Genomic DNA, 22513 nt, shown 5'->3' with positions numbered 1-22513 from the left:
AAATCTGCAGACAATCTTACTGAGGATTCTTGTGTGTGATGGCTATCTTTGGTCTTGTTTCTTTCAAGACTCTCTCTTTGTCTTTTGAAATATTTTAATGTGTCTCGGTTTGGGTCCCTGGGAGTTCATCTTACCTAAAGTTCATTGAGCTTCTTGGATATTTATATTCCTGCATTTCATCATATTTGAGAAGTTTCAGACATTATTTCTTCAAATATTCTCTCCACCTCTATCTCCTCTTCTGGAACTCCCATGATGCACATGTTCTGTTAACCTAAAGAGAAAAGGTCTTTCAAAATGGGAAGCAAACGTGTGTTTACTTGAGATCAATAAGAATAGCTATTCAGGAAGCACTGATTCAGGCAGAAGCCCAAACAGTATTTCCACTAGGAGACAAAGGCAATGGTATTTATGAGAAAGGGAAGGGGAACAATTATATCCATAGAAGGAAGGTATTTTTATTGGTGCAGATAACATAAGACAGTGACGCCAATTCTATTTCTTTTTTTTTTTTAATTTTAGAAGAGGGGAGGCAGAGAGACAGGCTCCTGCATGCACCCTGATGGGGATCCACCCAGCAAGCCCACTAGGGAAAAATGTTCTGCCCATCTGGGGCCATTGCTCTGTTGCTCAGCAATGAGCCATTTTTGTTTTTAGTGCCTGAGGTAGAGGCCATGGAGACATCCTCAGCACCCGTGCCCAATTCTCTTGCTCCAACCAATAGAGCCATGGCTGCAGGAGAGGGGAGGGAGAGAGAGAAAAGGCGGAGGGGGAGAGGTGGAGAAGCAGATGGTCGCTTTTCCTGTATGCCCTGACTGGGAATTGAACTGGGGATATCTACATGCTGGGCAGATGCTCTACCACTGAGCCAACTGGCCAGGGCCAGTGATGCCAATTCTAAATAATTTTTTCAATTTTCATTCTGGTGGTCATTAATCTAGTAGTCATAATAACTGTTGTTTGTGTGTATGTTTGTTATAGTTGTAAACATGTTTTTGGTGCTCAAGGTTGTTTAGGCTCAGAGATTTAAGGCATTAAGGCATGTGAGGCCATCCCTGTGGGATGGCAGCTCCAGCTCCACTTTAAAGGGGCTTTGTTTTTATTATTGTTTACAGTGTGCTTTGTGGTGTCCTGTGAGTCCCTGGCGTGCTATTTGTTCACTTTTCCTCAATGTTTTTCCTTTTGGTTCCTCAGTAATAATAATTTACAGAGTGCTATCTAACCTCAGTGATTCCTTCTCATTCCTTCTCTTGCTTATTCAGAGCTGCCTTTGACTCCTCTTAGTGACGTCTTCATCTCAGGTGTTGCACCTTTAAGTTCCAGAACTGCTATTTGTTTTCCTCTTAGGTCTTCTATCACTATTGATATTTCCATTTTGTTTATACATTGTTTTCTTGTCCTGTCATTTCAGAGATAGTTCCTGCTTTTGTTTTAATGGGCCATATTCTCCTGTTACTTTGAATGTCTTGTGGTTTTTTTATTGAACATTGGACATTGGGGTGAATAACTTAAGTCTGGTATTCAAATTCTCCCTGTTCTTCAGGTTTGCTTTTTTTAAAAAAAAAGATTTTATTTTTATTAATTTTAGAGAAGGGGGGAGGAGCAGGAAGCATCAACTCCTAAAGAGAAAAGGCCTTTCATATGCTCATTCAGAGCTGTCTTTGACAAAATCTATCAGTGGCAAGTCCAGGGTTTTGAACTGGCAACCTCAGGGTTCCAGGTTGATGCTTTGTCCACTGTGCCACCACAGGTCAGGCTGCCCCTTTTTTTTTTTTTTTGTCATTAAAAAAAATTTTTTTTTTTGGTAGGCTTTCTCTGTAGCTAGGATCAGCCTGAGGTGTACCTATAATTTCTCCTCAGGTGTTTTCTCAACCATTCCCTAGGGATGTGGTGTGGTTACTTTCTAATTTTCGTGTATGTACAGGGATTTTCTAACAGCCTAGTCTTAAAAAAAAAAAAACCTTTATTTTTTAATGATGTTAGGGAGGGGGGGATGGGGGGGAAACATTGATTTATTGTTGCACTTATTGACGCACTCATTGGTTGACTCCAGTGTATGCCCTGACAGGGATGGAACCACAGGTTGGCACATCAGGATGATGCTGTAACTAACTGAGTTATCCAGCCACGTCTGAATGTCCTATTTAATATCTGGCCTCTCTCTCTTTCTCTCTCTCTCTACTCTCTCCAAAATGAAAAAATAAAATCTTTAAAAAAAATCTATCAGTGGCACTCTCCCTTTAAATCTCCCCTGAAGCCACTTGAGCCGGTGGGGGAGGTGCTTACTTGGGAGGAGGGGCACACTGATTGCTCACCTCTTTTGCTTTAGTCTTTAACCAGAAATGGCCATCAGCCCTCAGCATGGATTCCCAGTATCTGTAGGACAGAGGAGCTCTGCCCACGTTGCTCACCAGTCTGTGCCAGCTCCTCCCAGGCCACTCTCACAGCTGCCTGCAGGGGGCCGAGCAGCCACTGCTGGGTTAGTAGATGGAATTTACCAAAATTGACCACAATTACTGTCCAGCTCTTCTGGAAGTTGCAAACTTTCCTTACAGACCCAGAGTTCCCAAGTGGTGACATCAGACAGATTTTGGCCCTGCCTGCAGTTGTCCTGTGGGGAGGGCTTCCTGCTGCTTCCTCCTGCCAGCTTCCCAGAATCCAAGCTGGCATCTGAAGCCCTCTCTCCACTGTTAATTCTCTGTATTGCAGGGTCTTGTTACTGCCGCTTAACCTTCCATCATTTCACAGATTCCTGTGGGTCTATTGGAGATTTGTAGAAAGTAGGGAGGCAGCTGCACTGGAAGTTGGCCTTAAAGGTTGGCTCCCTGAAGACTGTTGGATCAGCTCACTGGGTACCAGGCTGGCCACATGTCATCCTGGAGGCCGCTTGATACTTTCTAGACCCGGAAGTGTGACAAAAGGAACTAACAGGTCAAGTCCGAGACGTGTATGGGGCTTGTACAGGGTTAATGGAGCCCAGCTTGTGGGCGTCTCCCCGGGTCCCATGGAGAGTCCCAGAGCCTAAAAGGTGAGCAGCTGACAGGGCTGAGATGTATTGGACACAGACCGGGTTCCAGGTGTCATCTCGGTGTTTGGTGTGCTTTGTCACTGTGTGTCCTCTGTTCTGACTGTCCCCTCTGCTCTTTCAGAGGAGGCAGAGCATGGCCTGTTGACTGGCTCGCTGTCGCGGCGCAGGAAGGCACTGGCACTGCGTGAAGAGGGGCCCCGACGGCGCGCACACCTGCACATTGGGCTTCCGCATGACTTTCGCCCGGTATCCTCCATCATCGACGTGGACATCCTGCCTGAGACGCACCGGCGCGTGAGGCTATACCGGCACGGCTGCCAGAAGCCACTGGGCTTCTATATCCGCGACGGACTGAGCGTGCGCGTGGCGCCACAGGGGCTGGAGAAGGTGCCGGGCATCTTCATCTCGCGCATGGTGCCGGGTGGCCTGGCCGAGAGCACCGGGCTGCTGGCCGTGGACGACGAGGTGCTGGAGGTAAACGGCATCGAGGTGGCAGGGAAGACGCTGGATCAGGTCACGGACATGATGATCGCCAACAGCCACAACCTTATCGTCACGGTCAAGCCAGCCAACCAGCGGAACAACGTGCTGCGTGGTGGCCGTGCGTCTGGCAGCTCCGGCCGCTCCTCCGACAGCACCGCCAGCCGCCACAGCCTGCCAGCCCCCGCGCTCCCGGGACTGCACCCCGACGACATGGAGAGTGACGAGGAGCCCGACGTTGTGCTGGAGGGTGTCGTGGAGCCCCGGCTGGTCCTTCAGCCGCCGCCCAGCAGCCTGGCCCGGGTCAACGGCGCGGTCCCAGCGTCCGGACTGCACGGCCCAGGGCGCAATGGCAGCATTCACAGGCTGCTCAGCTCGCTGAGGTCCGACCCCCGCCACAGCCTGGCGCTGCCCCCGGGTGGGGTGGAGGAGCACGGGCCGGCTGTCACCCTGTAGTGTGGCCGTCACCCTGTGGGTCTGGCCGTTAGCCGGGACCACAATACAGAAGCCGCGACCAGCCAGCTCCACTTTCCCGTGTTTGTACTTTCATTTTAAAGTAAGAACATAATTATATGCATCACCCTCCTATGTTTTTATTTATCCCTCTCTTTCTCTATTGTTTCATCTAATGGACAGAAAATAAAAATACTATCTATTTTTATAAATTTCTCCATAAACGAAGTGCACACGCATACACAGCAGGCTGGGTGCAGGTCCAGCGCCTTTGTCAAGTTGTACAAAGGACCTGACGGCTCAGAAAATACATCATTTCTACATTTTAAAAAGACTTTATTTTTTTTAATGAAGCTTTAAAATTACTTTTTAAAGGACAAATTCATGTTTTTAATCTAAACTATGCAAACACACCCTACTTGTTTGCACATGTCTGCTGTGTCGCGCGGACCCTGGTGACCACCGGTGAAGAGGACACATTGCAAGAAGGTAGAGAGACTGGTTTTTAAGAACAGATGCGCCCACACCAGTATGACTGTAGACGACGAATGTCAAATTGCCACTGTTTATAGTCCTATTTCAAATAGCCAAATGGGTGCTGAACTCCAAGTCCTCCCTGGGAAGACCTCCCCTGAGGTCATACTGTGGGACCTGAACGTCCAGAGGGCTGTCCGGGAGTCAGCCATCTCTGCTGAGCAATAATACCATTGGTGACCAAAGTCAGGTGGACTCAGATAAAAACCAGTCTTTTCCATGGCTTCATTGACTCCGAGCACAGTTTTTGAAATGTGTCCACAGAAATGATGGACAGCCCTCTCACACCTCAACACAGGCCATTGAAAGCTCACAGACATTTGGGTGTATAAGATCTGCTATCTTCATTGTTAAATAAGTCATATGAAACTTAATTATTTTGAACTCAGATGAAATTCATTGTTATCCCCTTAAATCTTCAAGCAATATTTACATATTTAGTAATTTTGAATGTTTATTCATGTTTATACCAATGAAATTTTATATGAAGTGTATGTTCTGTTTGAATCTGATGTTGAGGAGAAAATGTTAAAGTTATATTTTGAGAATGCAACTTGGACCAAATAAAGCTTTCATATAAATACAGGTAAAGATATTTTTCTAGGTGGCCTTTCTATACAGCGGCTTCTCCTGTGGTCCAGCACCCCCTGCTGGTCAGTGGCAGAACTGTCCTTCCTTCATGGATGTCAGGCTGAGAACAGAAGAAAAACTTATCTCCCTTTTTTCATTTTTCCTGAATTTAATTGAAAAGAAAATTACCGGCCTTTTGTGCAGAAACTATTTATTGTTTGGAAATAGCTTTTATTGAGTAGTTGTTTCTTGGGCTTATGTTTGATTTTTGTATTTGAACAGCAAGCTCTCTGGGTCTTGTTCCTGTGCACAGGGAAGACCAGAAACCCGCCCCCTGCGAGGTTAGAGCAGGAGTGCTCACACTTCCAAGGCTACAAGCTCCAGTGAGCTGTCTGAGCACCCTGTTTGGAGCCCCGGCAGCTGGAAGTGTTTTTGCTATGATAAGTATTACATAACCAATACTTTAATGCTAACTTACTACCACAAAGGAAATGTTCTTTTACTAAGTTATTGCTTGTTGATGAGTTACTTGTTGAATAAGTGGGTCTGTTACCAAGAAAGCAAGTTATATTTTTACCAGGTTTTAAGTTGTTAAGCAAATGTGAATAATTTTTAAAAATAAAAAAATAAGGTTTACTCAGATTTGTGCGGTATTCATACTTTTAGGAGTTAATAAACTGCTTGGAACATCTGCTCGAGTGTATTTTCCTACCCAGGTCTATACTTACTGCTGCCATTTTCTTAAAGAAGTAGGCAATCTTGTATTACATGTTCAATTGTTTTTGGTTTTATATATCAATAAAAATGTTTTCTTTGCTTTTAATGGTATTACTCAGTTGTGTTCTAAATAACAGAGAGACTGTCAGTGCTAACAATAAGCAGAGAAATCTGTGGCTCAGCTGGGATGCCTGGATACTTACCACGTACCGGTCACTTAATCCTCCCTTGTTCTCCATGAGGCCAGTATCATCTTCATTTTACAGATGAGAAAATGGGCCCAAACTAAGGAAGTAGGTAAAATTACCAAATTATAGTCATATTTGGTGGGAGATAGTTGTGAATTAGGTCCAGAACAGTCCTTTGAGTTCCTTCAGAAAAAGCTTTCCTGAATACTTTTTATAATATACTATACTATATGCTATACTATTCTAGACAGCTGTTCCTAAATATACTATTGTTTGAGCCTGACCTGTGGGGCGCAGTGGATAAAGTGTCGACCTGGAACATTGAGGTCGCCAGTTCAAAACCCAGGGTTTTGCCTGGTCAAGGCACATACGGGAGTTGATGCTTCCTGCTCCTCCCCTCTTCTCTCTGTTTCTCTGTCTTGCTCTCCTCTCTTTCTGAAAATGAATAAATAAAAATCTAAATTAAAAAAAAATATATATATACTCTTGTTTGCAAAATTTTCATTAACTCAGTATTGTTCTTACGTTGCCAACTGTATAGTGCATGACTTCACGATCCAGTCAATAAATAGCGATGCTACAGTGCTGGCAGGGAGCACTAGTAACTCCTGGAAGAACCAGGCTCATAATAAACCAGGAGCTTCACAAGCATTCATCACCTTCATGAATTCTCTTGAAAACAGTGGGCCATAGGCTGCCCTGTTCAGTTTCAAGTTCAGGAAATTCAAATAGCTGGACATTCACCCTTACAGGGTGATTAGATGTTGCTGAGGCATTATCAAAAAGAGAAGAAATAACAAGTGTGGTGAAAAGGTGCAGAAAAGGGAACCCACTTGCACCGTTGGTGAGAATGTAAGCTGGTGTAGTCACTGAGGGAAAACAATATGGAGGTTCTTCAAGAAATTATAAATAGAGAAGCACCTTAATATCTAGCAATTTCGATTCTGAGTGACCAGAGAAAACGGAAACGCTAATTTAAAAAATATATATGCAGGCCCTGGCTGGGTTGCTCAGTGGATAAAGCATTGTCCCAGTTCTTTGAGGTCACTGGTTTGATTCCCAGTCAGAGTACATAGGAGAAGCAACCAGTGAGCACATAACTAAATGAAAAACTAAGTGTAACAACAGGTTGTTGCTTCTCTCTCAAATGACTGGAAAAACATTTTTTTAAATGTGCATCCCTATGTTCATTGCAGCATTATTTTCAATAACCAAGGCATAGAAACAACTAAGTGTCTGTCACTGGAGGAATAGGTAAAGATGTGGTGCATGTGTACAATGGAATATGACTCACCCATAAAAAGGAATGATGTGCAAAACATGACAACATGGAGTGACCTTGAGGGCAGTATGATAAGCGAAATAAGTCAGAGAAAGGCAGATATTGTTTGATTTCACTTGTAGGTGGCACTAACACAACCAATACGAGGTTCACACATACAGGAAACAGACTGGTGGTTTCCAAAGGCAGGAGTTGAGGATGGAAAAAATGGGGGCAGGGGTTGAAAAGGTACAGTTTCAGTTATAAAATAAACCATGGAATTGTAATACAGAATGATGATGATAGTCAATAATACTGTGCAATATATTTGAAAGTTAAGAGAGTTGATCTCAAAGTCCTCATTATATTAAATTATAGCACAATATAATTTTTTTAAAAAAATGAGAATCCAGAGCCTGACCTGTGGTGGCGCAGTGGATAAAGCGTTGACCTGGAAATGCTGAGGACGCCGGGTCGAAACCCTGGGCTTGCCTGGTCAAGGCACATATGGGAGTTGATGCTTCCAGCTCCTCCCCCCTTCTCTCTCTCTGCCTCTCCTCTCTCTCTCTCTCTGTTTCTCCCTCTCCTCTCTAAAATGAATAAATAAAAAAAGAATTTTTTTTAAAATGAGAATCCAGATGTCCTGGCTCCCAGCAGTGGATTTTTTTCCCATTAAACAACATCTCTTTTGATGATCCCCCTGCCAAAATCAAGAGGGTAACATTGATATGTTATGGTCATCTAATAATCCCTGAGTTCCTTCCCACTTTGCTCCTTGCCTGAATAATGTCCCTTACAGTAAAATGGCCAGTTCGGAATCACTCATCGCAGTTGTCCTCAGTGCCCTTCACTCTGGGACTGTTCTTCAGCTTTTCTGGGTATTTATGTTCTGACATTTGTGAAAGCTGCAGCAATTTCATAATTTTTTTCTGAGGATGCCTCATGGTAAGTTTCAGGTAAGTCACTTTGGCAGGAATGATCACGGACATGACCCTGGGCTTCCGGTGCCACTGCTTCCAGGCCTCCCTGGGACAGAACAGGCCACGTGTGTTTATGCAGTAACAGCACATGTGCACACACATACCTGTATACGAAAGACTCAGCTCCCAGACTCTTCTCCACACAGGTTCCATACTAACACCCCTGAAGTTTCGATAGTGCCAAGCCATTGCTGCCACCTCCCATATCACACATGGCCACCCTAGCACACTTGAACTGCACACCCTCTATGTCTGCACCTGGCCTGGCTTCTCCAAGTACAGAAATCTAACTGTATGTGCAGACAATGGCCATTATCATGTCCTGCTCTACACACCAGGTCTTCCCACACCTGTGTGATTGTGAGGTGTTCTGCCCCTATTTAGGACAGTGAGGGGAGAGGCAAGAGAAGTGCCACTAAAGCCCTGACCAGGAAGCTCACCTGTCAGAGCATTGTCCTGAAATAAGGTTGCTGGTTTGATCCCTGGGCAGGGCACATATGGAAGCAACAATGCTTGCATAACTAAGTGAAACAACAAATCAATGTTTCTTTCTCTCATCAGTGGGGGAAAAAAGTTGATTCCAGTTAACTGCCAGCAGCCATTCTTAGTAGGTATCTTTTTTCTTAGTATCCACATATATGCTATCTGGTGTGTGAATTGCACAGGGAGTCCTGGGATAAGGGGATAGAGAAGATGTGGAGTGAATTGTTCATCCCAGCTCCAATCAGCAATTGGGTATGCTGGGGAAGGAGGTGTAGTAGAGACATTGGGGAAAATCTCCATTCTGGCTCTAGTCCAGCATGCAAGGGGCAGAGTGAGAGCCTGGGGGAAATAGCGAGGACAGACCGCAGTATCTCCATCCATGCTCCAGTGCGCATGTTATACCCTGGTAAGAAGGTAGTAGAGACCTGGGGACAAACTCAAATGTGTGTTCTGATAAAGGGTGATGAGTTGAAGTGAGGCAGGTGTCCTGGCTATGAGGAAAGCAGCGGTGGGACATAAAGCGAGCAGTGGAGAGGACTTGAGGTGCAAGGTACAGCGTGGGTGGATGTGAGGAAGGGGACAAGGGCTGCATGAGTGGCTGGGACCATAAGTGATGCCATCGTTGAGGTGAGCACTTTTCCTGGGCATCTCCTCCAAAATAGACACTGGGTTCAGGAATGCACTACTTTGTGTCCCAGTATTTGTGAGAAATTTTACAAGTGACAAAAACCCTGAGAGGTGTGTCTGGCATTCAAAAGAACATGGCTAGTAAATAGTGACCCAGGCTCAGGTAAATTCTGGATGCCCAAAGCTCAGGAGGTCACTTAGGAGGGTGGCCATGGCACAAGGGAAAGTGCACATTTGGAAAGGCCCCTGTGGGCTACACAATTAGAAATTATTTTTATGCCCCTGACTGACAAGAGATCAGATTGGCTAAGCAAAGAAAAGGCTTCTGGTATTGTCACCACTGTAGTCTAGATTATTATTTTATTTTTAAATTATATAATATTTTTCTCTTGCCCCCCCCCCCCAAACCAAAAATGACAACGGCTGCTGTATTGCCGGTTTGGTTAGAGTGTTGTCTTAATACACAAAGGCTGTGTGTTCAGTTTCAGGTCAGGGCACATACAGAAACAGACTGATGATTTGTTCTCTCTTTCTCTCTCTCTCTCCCTCCTTCCCTCCATCTTTTCTTCTTTTTTTTTTTTTTTGGTATTTTTCCGAAGTTGGAAACGGGGAGGCAGTCAGACAGACTCCCGCATGCGCCCGACTGGGATCCACCCGGCACGCCCACCAGGGGGCGATGCTCTGCCCCTCAGGGGCATCGCTCGGCCGCAATCAGAGCCATTCCAGTGCCTGAGGCAGAGGCCACAGAGCCATCCTCAGCGCCCAGGCAAACTTTGCTCCAATGGAGCCTTGGCTGCGGGAGGGGAAGAGAGAGACAGAGAGGAAGGAGAGGGGGAGGGGTGGAGAAGCAGATGGGTGCTTCTCCTGTGTGCCCTGGCCGGGAATCGAACCCGGGATGCCTGCACGCCAGGCCGACGCTCTACCACTGAGCCAACCGGCCAGGGCCCATCCTTTCTTCTTTTTAAAATCAATAAATACAAATTTTTATATAGAAATAAACAAGTTAGGAAAAAAATAAAAAAATGACACTGGCTTTTTCTTTAATTGCAACTTATTTAAATTACACATAAAAAATAAAATTTATTCAAAATCCTAACCCAAGCGGCAAAAACTGCTATATGGTGTGAACTATATACCCTTCCAGATGTCTCTGTGTGGACATTTCCTTTCCTCTACTTTCTCTGAATTTAAGGTACTATTCTGGTTCTTAGTATGGATGGAAAGGCTGTGAATAATCAGGTTTTCTCCTCTAAAATAGATTTATTACTGCATTTTGTGACAGTTATTTTATGCAGTATTTGTGTAATCATTATTTTAAAATTATTTACAAATTCTAATTGTGAAATTTTGGGGGTGGGGTTATTTAGAAGTGGATTTTGTAACTTTAAAATTTAAGTACTTTCGCCTGACCTGTGGTGGCACAGTGGATAAGGCATCCACTTGGAAATGCTGGGGTTGCCGGTTCGAAACCCTGGGCTTGCCTGGTCAGGGCACATATGGGAGTTGATGCTTCCAGCTCCTCCCCTCATCTCTCTCTCTCTCTCTCTGTCTCTCCCTCTCCTCTCTAAAATGAATAAATAAAAAAAAATTAAAAAAAAAAATTTAAGTACTTTCGCCTGACCAGGCGGTGGTACAGTGGATAGAGCGTCGGACTGGGATGCCGAGGACCCAGGTTCGAGACCCCGAGGTTGCCAGCTTGAGTGCAGGTTCATCTGGTTTGAGCAAAGCTCACCAGCTTTGACCCAAGGTCACTGGCTTGAGCAAGGGGTCACTCGGTCTGCTGAAGGCCCACGGTCAAGGCACATATGAGAAAGCAATCAATGAAAAACTAAGGTGTTGCAACGAAAAACTGATGATTGATGCTTCTCATTTCTCTCTGTTCCTGTCTGTCTGTCCCTATCTATCTCTCTCTCTGACTCAATCTCTGTCCTTGTAAAAAAATAAATAAATAAAGTGCTTTCTAGTTACCTTCTATTAATGATTTCTAGATTAACTCTAATGACAACAAAAACATTTTACATAATTTCTAACTAAAAGCAGTTTATGGTGACTAGTCATGTCCTAGGGAAGAACTTTCTCTAAACAGAGATCAATGTTTGCTTTGTTGTAAATTACTGCAGTCCGCGGGTTACAGAGACACCAAGCAGGTTACAGAAGAAATTTGAGGAGTTTATTAATTAGCCGGCTAGCTACACAGAGCACAGTCCCAAATCATGTAGAAAATCCCTACCATTCTGTGGCTGATTTTATACAAAACCAAGTACTGTTTGGGGTAGGTAAGGAGGGAGCATGGTACAATAGTCAATTACTAACAAGCTTACAACATCTATCTATAGGATCTATTAAAAGGAAAAAGCATTCTTACACATCAAGACTGCAAGATAACACAGTAGTGATCATTGTTTTACATACCCTGCAAAGACATTCCCAAATCTTCTAGTGTCTACCCCCCATCCTTGTCGCCACAGCAAAATGGTTAGTTTAGGATAAGGAGAGAGGCTGAATGAAATTACCTTTGCTAAAGTGTTGGGGCTAGTCCCCGCTTGTTTAGTTTACAAGTTTTTATACATATGAACTGTTGACCGAGGGCGTACCACGAAGACTCTAGACCCAAGTGTGTGGGTAAAACAGAAGAAAAAGTTTATTACACTCGTGAGCGGGCTCAAGGCAAGGAGGTGGCCAAGAGCACTCTCAGTCTTTTTGCAAGGGCTTTTATACTTTGGTAGGCAAGCAAGCAACCGTTTACAGAAGCTGAGTTGGCAGTTAGTCGTTAACCCTTATCCTATCTCTATCTTTATCAGGAACACATACCTATTCGCGTAAGCAGGTTGGGGTCCAGCTGCCTCCTGTGAACTAGCTCTAAGCAAATTTCTAAGTAGTTTATGGTAGGGAGCGGTCAATTCCTGCTTTCTTTAATTTTAGTCAAAAGGTCAAGCAGAATTTTTCCACTCACGGTTACATTTCCTCCTCTTTCTCTTGCATATCTCTAATCCTAGAGATCTGAGTCCTGGTTAATAGCAGACTCTAGCAAGGCCATTTGTCTGGGTCCTTCAACTAGGGCAGCAGCTCCTGTTCCTACTTCTGCTCATACCCCGGCTCCCAGCAGTACTGCTAGGGTGAGTGTGACAGGCTCTCTTTTATGTCTGGTCCACCCCTCAACCGTCTCTTCAAAGTCCTCATCCCCATGATATATAAGGCGGGGGGGAACACTCTAACCATTACACAAAAATCTTGTGAGTTGTTAAAGGCCTGAGTGGACACACAGGGAGTCAGGCCCGTTCTGCAAGCCCACCGAGTTCCTTTTTCAGGGATTAAATAGGAACTGTTAGGGGAAATTGAAATAGTCTGCAGGCATCGGGCCTTGTCTGAGGCAGACGGGGTTCCTAGACATATTACAAGGAAGGGGTCTAGCAGGGTCCGTGGTCGGGATGTCCCAAGTCTCCAGCCCTGCTGCAAGCTGACAGAGGTCTGGATACAGGGACGGCCATCAAGTCCAGGGGGGATGGTCATTGGAAGTCACTTCCCATACTATGTCACTGGTCCCTGGTATCACCTGCCACGTCTGCCAGGTCGGTTGGTGGGGATTTGTTGCGGTGGCGGACACGCAGCTTGAGGGGATTATCTGTTTTCTCCACTGTCCACTGGTCATCAGGAGCAGGAGGCTTGAGGTGTGACGTATGGATCCAAACGGCGATGCCATCGACCTTTACAGTGGTGGGTGTGATGAGGAGGACTTGGTAGGGTCCCTTCCAGCGGGGTTCGAGTGTTCGGTGTTGGTGTCTCCGGACGTAGACGAAGTCCCCAACCTGGTAGCGATGCGGGGTCCCGTCTCCTGCCGGCTGGTAAAGGTCAGATAACTGCTTCCATAGGCAATGTTGCACTCTGGCCAGGGCCTGTAACCTAACAGACAAGGGGGTATTCGAGATATTTATGTCAGAGAGGGATAAATCCCGAATAGGCAGAGGGGTTCCAAAAAGTATTTCAAAGGGAGTTAGGTTAGTTTTAGCGGAAGGGGTATTTCGAGCCCGGAAAAGAGCATATGGTAGGAGCATTACCCAATCTCTATGGCCAGTCTCTATGACTAATTTAGTTAAGGTCTCTTTAATTGTTCTATTCATTCTCTCTACCTGTATTGAACTTTGGGGTCTATAAGCACAATGTAGTTTCCAATTAATTCCCAATATTTTGGCTACCCCCTGGCTTACCTGGGCCACAAACGCCGGTCCCTATTACCTTTGGAAGGCCAAATCTAGGAAAGATTCTTCCATAATCTTCTTTTTTTTTTTTATTTTTTTTATTTTTATTTTTATTTTTTTATATTTCTGAAGCTGGAAACAGGGAGAGACAGTCAGACAGACTCCCGCATGCGCCCGACCGGGATCCACCTGGCACGCCCACCATGGGGCGATGCTCTGCCCACCAGGGGGCGATGCTCTGCCCATCCTGGGCGTCGCCATGTTGCGACCAGAGCCACTCTAGCGCCTGGGGCGGAGGCCACAGAGCCATCCCCAGCGCCCGGGCCATCTTTGCTCCAATGGAGCCTTGGCTGCGGGAGGGGAAGAGAGAGACAGAGAGGGAAAGCGCGGCGGAGGGGTGGAGAAGCAAATGGGCGCTTCTCCTGTGTGCCCTGGCCGGGAATCGAACCTGGGTCCTCCACACGCTAGGCCGACACTCTACCGCTGAGCCAACCGGCCAGGGCCATAATCTTCTTAATTACCACCGCCGCCATCTCATGTTTGGTAGGGAAGGCTTCTACCCATCCTGAAAAGGTGTCTACAAAAACTAAGAGATACCTTAGTCCATACTTGGCAGGTTTTACCTCAGTGAAGTCTACTTCCCAATATTGGCCTGGTGTGGGGCCTCGGAGACGGGTTCCTCTGGTTCCTTTGGCTGGGTAGGCATTCACCATTTGGCAGGCCTTACAAGCTTTGACTACTTCCTTTGCCATTTGCCTCTTCTCGGGGGTGGTCAATGTTTTATCATCCTGAAGCAGTTGTACCAGTTTGTCAGTCCCAAGGTGGGTGAGACGGTGGGCCATCTGGAGGAACGTCTGAGCATCCTCAGGTTCCTTTAAGTGGGTCAGGGTGGGGGATGGCTCTGCTTCTATAGTAAGGATGTTGGAGGCAGTCCTCATGGCTACCGCTCGAGCCTCCTTATCGGCCTTCCTGTTGCCTTTGGCTACTGGGTCTTGCCCTTTCTGGTGCCCAGGGCAATGGACAATGGCCAGCTCCTGTGGGAGCATGACAGCATCTAAGAGGGCTAGGATTTCTTGTTTGTGCTTAATGTCTTTACCTGCTGATGTGAGCAGGCCCTTTTCTTTGTAAATTGCCCCATGCACATGTGCAGTGGCAAATGCATACCTGCTGTCCGTGTAGACGGTGGCCCGTTTACCACTAGCCAGTTCTAAGGCCTTTGTTAGAGCTATTAGTTCTGCCTTTTGGGCTGAGGTTCCTGGGGCAAGTCTCTGACCAGATTACTTTTTCCTTGTCTACCACTGCAGCCCCAGCTCAGCGTTCTCCTTCATACAGAAAACTGCTTCCATCAGTGTACCAAATTAAGTCAGATTGTGGCAATGGTGTGTCCCGCAAGTCTTTCCGGATCCCAGCCTCCTCGGCTAGGATATCCCTGCACTGATGGTGGACAGTTTCCCCCTCTTTCCTGGGTAGCAGGGTGGCTGGGTTCAAAACAGTTGGAGAGCCAAAGGTGATCCTGTCTTTATCTAACAGGAGGCTTTGGTAATGAGTAATGCGGGCATTGGTTAGCCAGCGGTCTGGAGGTTGTCTGATTATGCTTTCCAGGGCATGGGGGACGACAACAGTCCATTTTTGGCCCAGAGTCAGTTTGTCGGCATCTTTGACCAGGAGGGCCACAGCGGCGATCACCTGTAGGCATCCCGGTCACCCTTTTGCAACTGCGTCCAAACTCTTAGAGAGATAAGCCACCGGCCGTTTCCAGGGTCCCAGAGACTGAGTCAATACTCCTTTAGCTGTCCCTTCCTTCTCGTCTACATAGAGAGTGAATGGCTTCTCTATGTTGGGGAGTGCTAAGGCCGGGGCTGACAACAGTGCCCTCTTGATTTGGTCAAAGGCCTTTTGCTGTTCATCTCCCCAGGTATACTCAGTTCCATCCTTTAACAAGGGGTACAGAGGGGCGGCTAGTGCGGCAAAGCCGGGTATCCATAGTCTGCAAAAACCTGCTGTGCCCAAGAACTCCCTGAGGCCCTTCCAATTTTTCGGAGGTGGGATTTGAGTAACAGTCTTTTTCCTGGCCTCAGTTAGCCATCTCTTACCGTCTCGGAGAGAGTAGCCCAGGAAGGTGACTTCGGGTTGGCAGATCTGGGCCTTTTTGGCGGATGCCCGGTATCCCAGTTTGGCCAGTTCGACAAGCAGTTTCTCAGTTCCCTGTTCGCACTGCTCTCTGGTGGCGGCTGCAAGTAACAGATCATCAACATACTGCAACAGAGTTACCTCAGGGGTGGAGGCTCGGTAGGCACTCAAGTCCTGGTGCAGTGCTTCGTCAAAGATGGTGGGAGAGTTCTTGAGCCCTGAGGTAGCCGCGTCCAGGTGAGCTGTCCGCTGAGACCGTTCTCAGGGTCAGTCCATTCAAAAGCAAACAGGGGTTGGCTGTCCTCATGCAGGCGCAAGCAGAAGAAGGCATCTTTCAGGTCCAGTACTGTATACCACTTCCTGTCAGGACTGAGGGTACTGAGGAGGTTGTAAGGGTTTGGGACCATTGGATGTATGTCCATTACCCGACTGTTAACCTCTCTCAAATCCTGGACCGGTCTATAGTCCCCTGTCCCTGGTTTCTTCACTGGTAGCAGGGGGGTGCTCCACCCTGATTGACAAGGCCTCAGGATCCCTTGTCCTAGCAGCCTCTGGATGTGAGGTCTAATGCCTTCCCGGGCCTCTTTACTCATATAGTATTGTTTGACCCTTATGGGGGTGGCGGAGGGTTTTAAGTACACTACTACCGGAGGCCTTTGTACTGCCAATCCTGGCCCTGCCATTTCTGCCCAGGCCTCTGGGAAGCTCTGAAGCCACCTGTCTTCTGTTGAATGGGGTCCGGGGGCAGGGGTCTCATACAGTTTATACTCATCTTCAGCAGACAAGGTCAGCATGGTCACAACAGGCTGACTGACAAGAGGGTTACTGAATCTTACTTGTGGTCCCTGAGGTTTGAAATCAATACTCGCCCCCAATTTGGTAAGCAAATCCCTCCCCAGCAGCGGGGCAGGGCATTCTGGTATGACCAGAAAGGAGTGCTGTACTTTTCCCCTCCCCAGGTCCATTGTCCTTTTAGTTGTCCATGATCTATGCTGGCATCCATTTGCCCCCTGGACCAAGGATTTTTTGTTTGAGAGGGGACCCAGTGGGCTCTGCAAGGCAGAGTAAACCGCTCCTGTATCCACCTCAAAGTCGATTGGTGTCCCCTCCACATTGAATGTTACCCTGAGTTCGGGGAGGGGGTCCGAACCCCGACGCCCCTAACCTTCCAGGGCAAGGAGGTCTGCGGTCTTCTTCTTTTTCTTGGGACAATCTCTAGCCCAATGTCTTTCCTCTTTACAGTAAGCACATTGATTGGATCCCAGCTTCTGGCGCGGGCCCAGGGTGCTATTCTTTCCTTTCCTATCCTGCTTCCCTACTACGGTAGCCAAAATCTTCATTAACTCTTTATTTCTCCGTTTATCTCGCTTATTTTCCTGCTCCTCACGTTCTTTTATAGTATACCTTATCAGCTTCCTTGACTAAATCTCTCAGAGCCATGTCCTGTAACCCATCCATCCTCTGGAGTTTCCTCCGAATATCAGTAGCTGACTGTCCTATAAAAGCCATAGCCAGTGCCCCTCTCTGTTCTTCAGACTCAGGGTCAAAAGGGGTGTACCTCCTATAGGCTTCTATTAGTCTCTCTAGGAATCTGGATGGGGATTCCTCTGGCCCTTGAATTACTTCTCTTACCTTAGCCAAATTAGTGGGGCATCTCGCCGCTGCTCGGAGACCCATCATCAGAGTCTGGCGATAGAGTAAGAGTCGCTGCCTACCTTCAGGTGTATTAGGGTCCCAGTTAGGCCGCCTCAGGGGAAAAGCCTCATTTATAAGGTTGGGAAGTTGAGTAGGACGACCATCAGGTCCAGGAACCAATTTCCTGGCCTCGAGGAGAATTCAGTCTCTTCTGAGGTGAAGAGGATACCTAAAAGCTGCTGGCAGTCATCCCAAGTGGGCTGATGGGAAAACATAAGAGACTTGAGAAGGTCAGTAAGTTTGACAGGGTCCTCTGAAAAAGGCGGATTATTGTTTTTCCAATTGTATAGATCTGAGGAGGAGAAGGGCCAATACTGAAGCGCTGGCATGTTCTCCCCTTGGCCGTCAGGGACAGGGTGTCCGAAAGGTCGAAGGGGCAGGGTGACGGCCACGTCATCTGGGTTTTGTGCTCTCCGGCTCTGGGTACCTTGGGCTGGACCCTCTACTGATGGTCCCCGTTCGTCCTGATGTGGGGCCCCAAGCTGGGGGCCTGCAGTGCTGGCAGGGACATCCCTGGGATAGGGAGGCGGGAGTCCCGAATCAAATAGAATAAGGTCAGTTTGAGATTCAGGGAGAACAGAGGAGGGAAGGGGAGGTTACAGGGATGAAGCAGGCGCCGTTGGCTCCGAAGGTTTGATTGGAAGCATAGAGCAGATGTCTGGATGAGTTAGAGCAGGTCTGGGAGGGCCCGGAGTGGTGGAGAGGGTTATTGGAAGGGAGGGTGCAGGAGGAGGAAGGAAAGGTTGGACCCAAGGAGGAGGGTCGTCGGCCAGGTCCTCCCAAACCCAAATATAAGGCTGTTGATCCGGATGGCAATGAGGTCATGGACTGAAGACAACTGCTTTAACCACCTTTATGGTGTCCTTGTGAAAGGTTCCAGTGGTCAGCCAACCTACTCCGAAGGTGGGCCGCTCGGAGGCACAGAAAATCTGCCACTTGCGCTTCTTAACAAGAAGAGACAGATTATGGGCTCAGGCATCAACCTCAGACCAATGAGATAAAGTCAGGGACAGTGGGATGGAAGTTTTCTGTCCCATTTCAAACCCAAAAAGACAATAACACACAAATAAGACAATAACCAGGACAATCACAAAGACGAATAGACTAAGCCGGCTGCGCCGTGAACGGCAAAATGAAACTAAAAATAAACCTAGCGGTCCGGACCAACGAGCTCGGTTGGAAACTGGCAACAAATCTACAGATTCTGTCTGAGACAGCAGATGGACTTCCAAGCGTCCTTGGTCGTCCTCACACTCCAGGGCATCCCCCGGAGTCGTGGCCTGCGACCCCCTGACACGTCTGTCGGTCGCAGCCAGGAGGGACTCACGTCCCTGCCTGACAGCCACCGCCAGTTTCACTCACCAAGCGTCAGGCGTGCGTCTCGTGGTCTGCGAGGAAGCGGGATCTCGGTGGGACATCCAAATGTTGACCGAGGGCGCACCACGAAGACTCTAGACCCAAGTGTGTGGGTAAAACAGAAGAAAAAGTTTATTACACTCGCGAGCGGGCTCAAGGCAAGGAGGTGGCCAAGAGCACTCTCAGTCTTTTTGCAAGGGCTTTTATACTTTGGTAGGCAAGCAAGCAACCCTTTACAGAAGCTGAGTTGGCAGTTAGTCGTTAACCCAACCCTTATCCTATCTCTATCTTTATCAGGAACACATACCTATTCGCGTAAGCAGGTTGGGGTCCAGCTGCCTCCTGTGAACTAGCTCTAAGCAAATTTCTAAGTAGTTTATGGTAGGGAGCGGTCAATTCCTGCTTTCTTTAATTTTAGTCAAAAGGTCAAGCAGAATTTTTCCACTCACGGTTACATGAACGATTTCAAGAGGGATGATTACTAGAAAGCATATAAAATGTTACAGATTGCAGGTTTTTCAAGCAAGGGGAGTGGTCTTGTGATCTCTAGAGCAGAGGTAGTCAACCTTTTTATACCTATTGCCCACTTTTGTATCTCTATTAGTAGAAAAATTTCTAACTGCCCACTGGTTCCACAGTAATGGTGATTGATAAAGTAAGGAGTAACTAAAATTTATAAAGCAGAGTTACAGCAAGTTAAAGCATATAATAACAATTACTTACCAAGTACTTTATGTCGGATTTTCACTAAGTTTGGCAGAATAAATCTTTATAAAACAACTTACTATAGTTAAATCTATCTTTTTATTTATACTTTGGTTGTTCCACTACCACCCACCATGAAAGCTGGAATGCCCACTAGTGGGCGGTAGGGACCAGGTTGACCACCACTGCTGAAGAGGTATATGTCACTCTCAGAACTCTAGGAGGGAAGGAAGAGTTAGAATCAGTGTAGGAATTTTTAATTAAGATATGTAAACAGGCCCTGGCTGGTTGGCTCAGTGGTAGAGCGTCGGTCTGGCGTGCGGGGGACCCGGGTTCGATTCCCAGCCAGGGCATACAGGAGAAGTGCCCATCTGCTTCTCCACCCCTCCCCCTCTCCTTCCTCTCTGTCTCTCTCTTCCCCTCCTGCAGCCGAGGCTCCATTGGAGCAAAGATGGCCTGGGCGCTGGGGATGGCTCCTTGGCCTCTGCCCCAGGTGCTAGAGTGGCTCTGGTCGCCACAGAGCGATGCCCCGGAGGGGCAGAGCATCGCCCCCTGGTGGGCAGAGCATCACCCCTCATGGGCGTGCCGGGTGGATCCTGGTCGGGCGCATGTGGGAGTCTGTTTGACTGTCCCCATTTCCAGCTTCAGAAAAATACATTAAAAAAAAAAAGGATATGTAAACATTATCTTCTAAAGGATCTTAAGGAAGGGAAAGAGGGAGTGTCCAGATAAGTCAGTGGTTCTCAACCTGTGGAGACCCGGCGGGGGTCGAACGACCAAAACACAGGGGTCGCCTAAAGCCATCAGAAAATACATATTTATTATACAATACATTTTTAAATAAAATAAAATATGTATTTTCCGATGGCTTTAGGCGACCCCTGTGTTTTGGTCGTGACCCACAGGTTGAGAACCGCTGAGATAAGTTTTATCTTCTTAGTTGTCTAGTGTAAAGCCAGTAGGCACGGCCAGAGCCACCATCAGAGCAGCCAGTCCTATGCAGGTTCGCATTGGATGCGGACAGTCGGCAAAGAAATAGCGGAGCCAAAAACTGGTGGGCCATAGTCTTTAATTCTAGCTTTGCACCCGGCGGGCAAGTAAAAATACACACTGGGCTCCAAAACCCAGTCACATTCAGTGCTCACAGAGCTACTGACTTATCCGAGTTTCCTAGAATCAAAGGTTTCTAGCTCACCAGACTTATTCACCTCTGTTCCCCATCTTCTTCCTTATCCCAGATACAAACTCTACACAAACTGGCATCTCACTCAGCACTCCGCCATCTTGGCTGCTTCTCCTGGCCTCCTCCACGTGGCCTTTCTCTGCTCTCCTCTGCTCTCTCTTCTAATCTCAGGAACCAAGAGAGCAAACTCTCGTTCCGCCCCCATTTTATATTGTAGCTTCACAACCTCTAATCCAATATACAAAGTAGGGAAGTCTCTAATACAAAGTCACTTCTCTGAGGCATGATTGGATTGTACCGCCCTACATCAAAAAGGGTAGGAAAGGCTTAATCCCAAAACCAAGCCCCAGGCTACAAGGATTCTCCCTGCCTTTAGCCCACCCCAACACACATTAATATCACCTGGGCAATGGCCTCTTTAACAAAGTGAGCATAATACATTTTATCTGCCCAACATCTAGCAAGTAGTGGCCTCAGTCTTTCCAGAGAACTATAGTTAAACTATGACTAGATGACCCAGTTGTCCTTGAAAGTCAGGAAGCTCCCGCATTCTTCTCCCTCCATTCTCCACAGAAAGGAGGGAGCAAGAAGCCTGACTTTTTCTTTTTAAAATGGCATTGCCAATGCTAAATTTTACAGTTCTTTGGCACTTTATCACAGCTTTCCCTCAAGCCAGTCTGCTGTCTCCTGCAGCTATGATAATGCACCTGATAACATGCCTTTGGAATGTAAGGGCTGTTGTCTTCCTATCAGGCTGGACATCCCACCAGAGCAGAAGTCAATAGACCCCTCATTGTTACTTTGATGTGAACCACTCACTGTTAACCGTCCTGTTTCCGTCTATGGAAAAGATGTTTTGGCACATACATTTTTACTTTTTACCAATTCTAGAGGTAAAGCCAGTAGCCACAGCCACCATCACAAATGCCTGGCCCATGCAGGTTCGCATTAGATTCGGACAGACGGTAATGAAACAACAGAGCTGAGAACTGGTGGGCCTAGCTTGCACCTAGCGGGCAAGAAATACACACAGTGGGAAAAAACTTCCCTTTCCATTCAAGGCTCCCAAAGCCACTGATTTATCTGAGTTTCCTAGAATCAAAGGTTCTACCTCACCAGCCTTATTTACCTGTGTTCTCTATCTCCTTCTCTCTGCCCAAACTCTGCACTAACTGGCTTCTCCTTCAGCACTCCGCCATCCTGGCTGCCTCTCTTCTCCTCCACGTGGCCTTTCTCTGCTCTCCTCTCTAATGCTAATCTCAGGAACCAAGAGAGAGCAAGCTCCCGGTCTGCCCCACTTTATAGTATAGAAATCAAAACCTTTAATCCAGCGGTTCTCAACCTGTGGGTCGCGACCCCAGTGGGGTCGCCTAAAGCCATCGGAAAATACATAATGCATATCAGGTATTTACATTCCAAATCATAACTGTAGCAAAATTACAGTTATGAAGTAGCCACCAAAATTATTTTTTGGTTTGGGGTCACTGCAACATGAGGAACTGTATTGTGGGGTCACGGCATTAGAAAGGTTGAGAACCACTGCTTTAATCTAATATACAAATAAGGAAGTCTCTGATACACAGTCACTTATCTGAGGCATAATGAGATTCCTCATGAGTGCACCACCCCATATCAAAAAGGGTGGGAAAGGCTTAGTCTTAAAACTAAGCCTTAGCCCTGGCCGGTTGGCTCAGTGGTAGAGCGTCGGCCTGGTGTGCGGGGGACTCGGGTTCGATTCCTGGCCAGGGCACAAAGGAGAAGTGCCCATTTGCTTCTCCACCCCCCCCTTCCTTCCTCTTTGTCTTTCTCTTCCCCTCCCGCAGCCAAGGCTCCATTGGAGCAAAGATGGTCCGGGCGCTGGGGATGGCTACTTGGCCTCTGCCCCAGGTGCTAGAGTGGCTCTGGTCACGGCAGAGCGACGCCCCGG

At 47.2% G+C, this 22513-nt stretch overlaps 1 protein-coding gene and 1 long non-coding RNA gene across 2 annotated transcripts in view; one reads left to right on the top strand and one right to left on the bottom strand.

Annotated features, from left to right (window-relative positions):
* The window catches only part of PARD6G (par-6 family cell polarity regulator gamma), a 59743-nt gene extending 53855 nt beyond the window's left edge, over positions 1–5888 (top strand). The window contains exon 3 of the mRNA XM_066247144.1: positions 3150–5888. Coding sequence (XP_066103241.1) covers positions 3150–3964 — 815 coding nt within the window. The 3' untranslated portion in view covers positions 3965–5888. The remainder of the gene's footprint in view (positions 1–3149) is intronic.
* Positions 5889–11469: 5581 nt separating this feature from the next.
* Positions 11470–18917, bottom strand: LOC136315512 (uncharacterized). The gene is made up of 2 exons (XR_010727516.1): positions 18705–18917; positions 11470–13221 (listed from the first exon to the last, which is right to left on the bottom strand). It is a non-coding gene; the product is annotated as an uncharacterized lncRNA (long non-coding RNA).
* Between the last annotated feature and the right edge of the window lie 3596 nt (positions 18918–22513).

This window comes from Saccopteryx bilineata, chromosome 11, assembly GCF_036850765.1.
Source record: "Saccopteryx bilineata isolate mSacBil1 chromosome 11, mSacBil1_pri_phased_curated, whole genome shotgun sequence".
Classification (NCBI taxonomy): domain Eukaryota; kingdom Metazoa; phylum Chordata; class Mammalia; order Chiroptera; family Emballonuridae; genus Saccopteryx; species Saccopteryx bilineata.
This window is presented reverse-complemented; position numbering and strand designations above follow the sequence as displayed.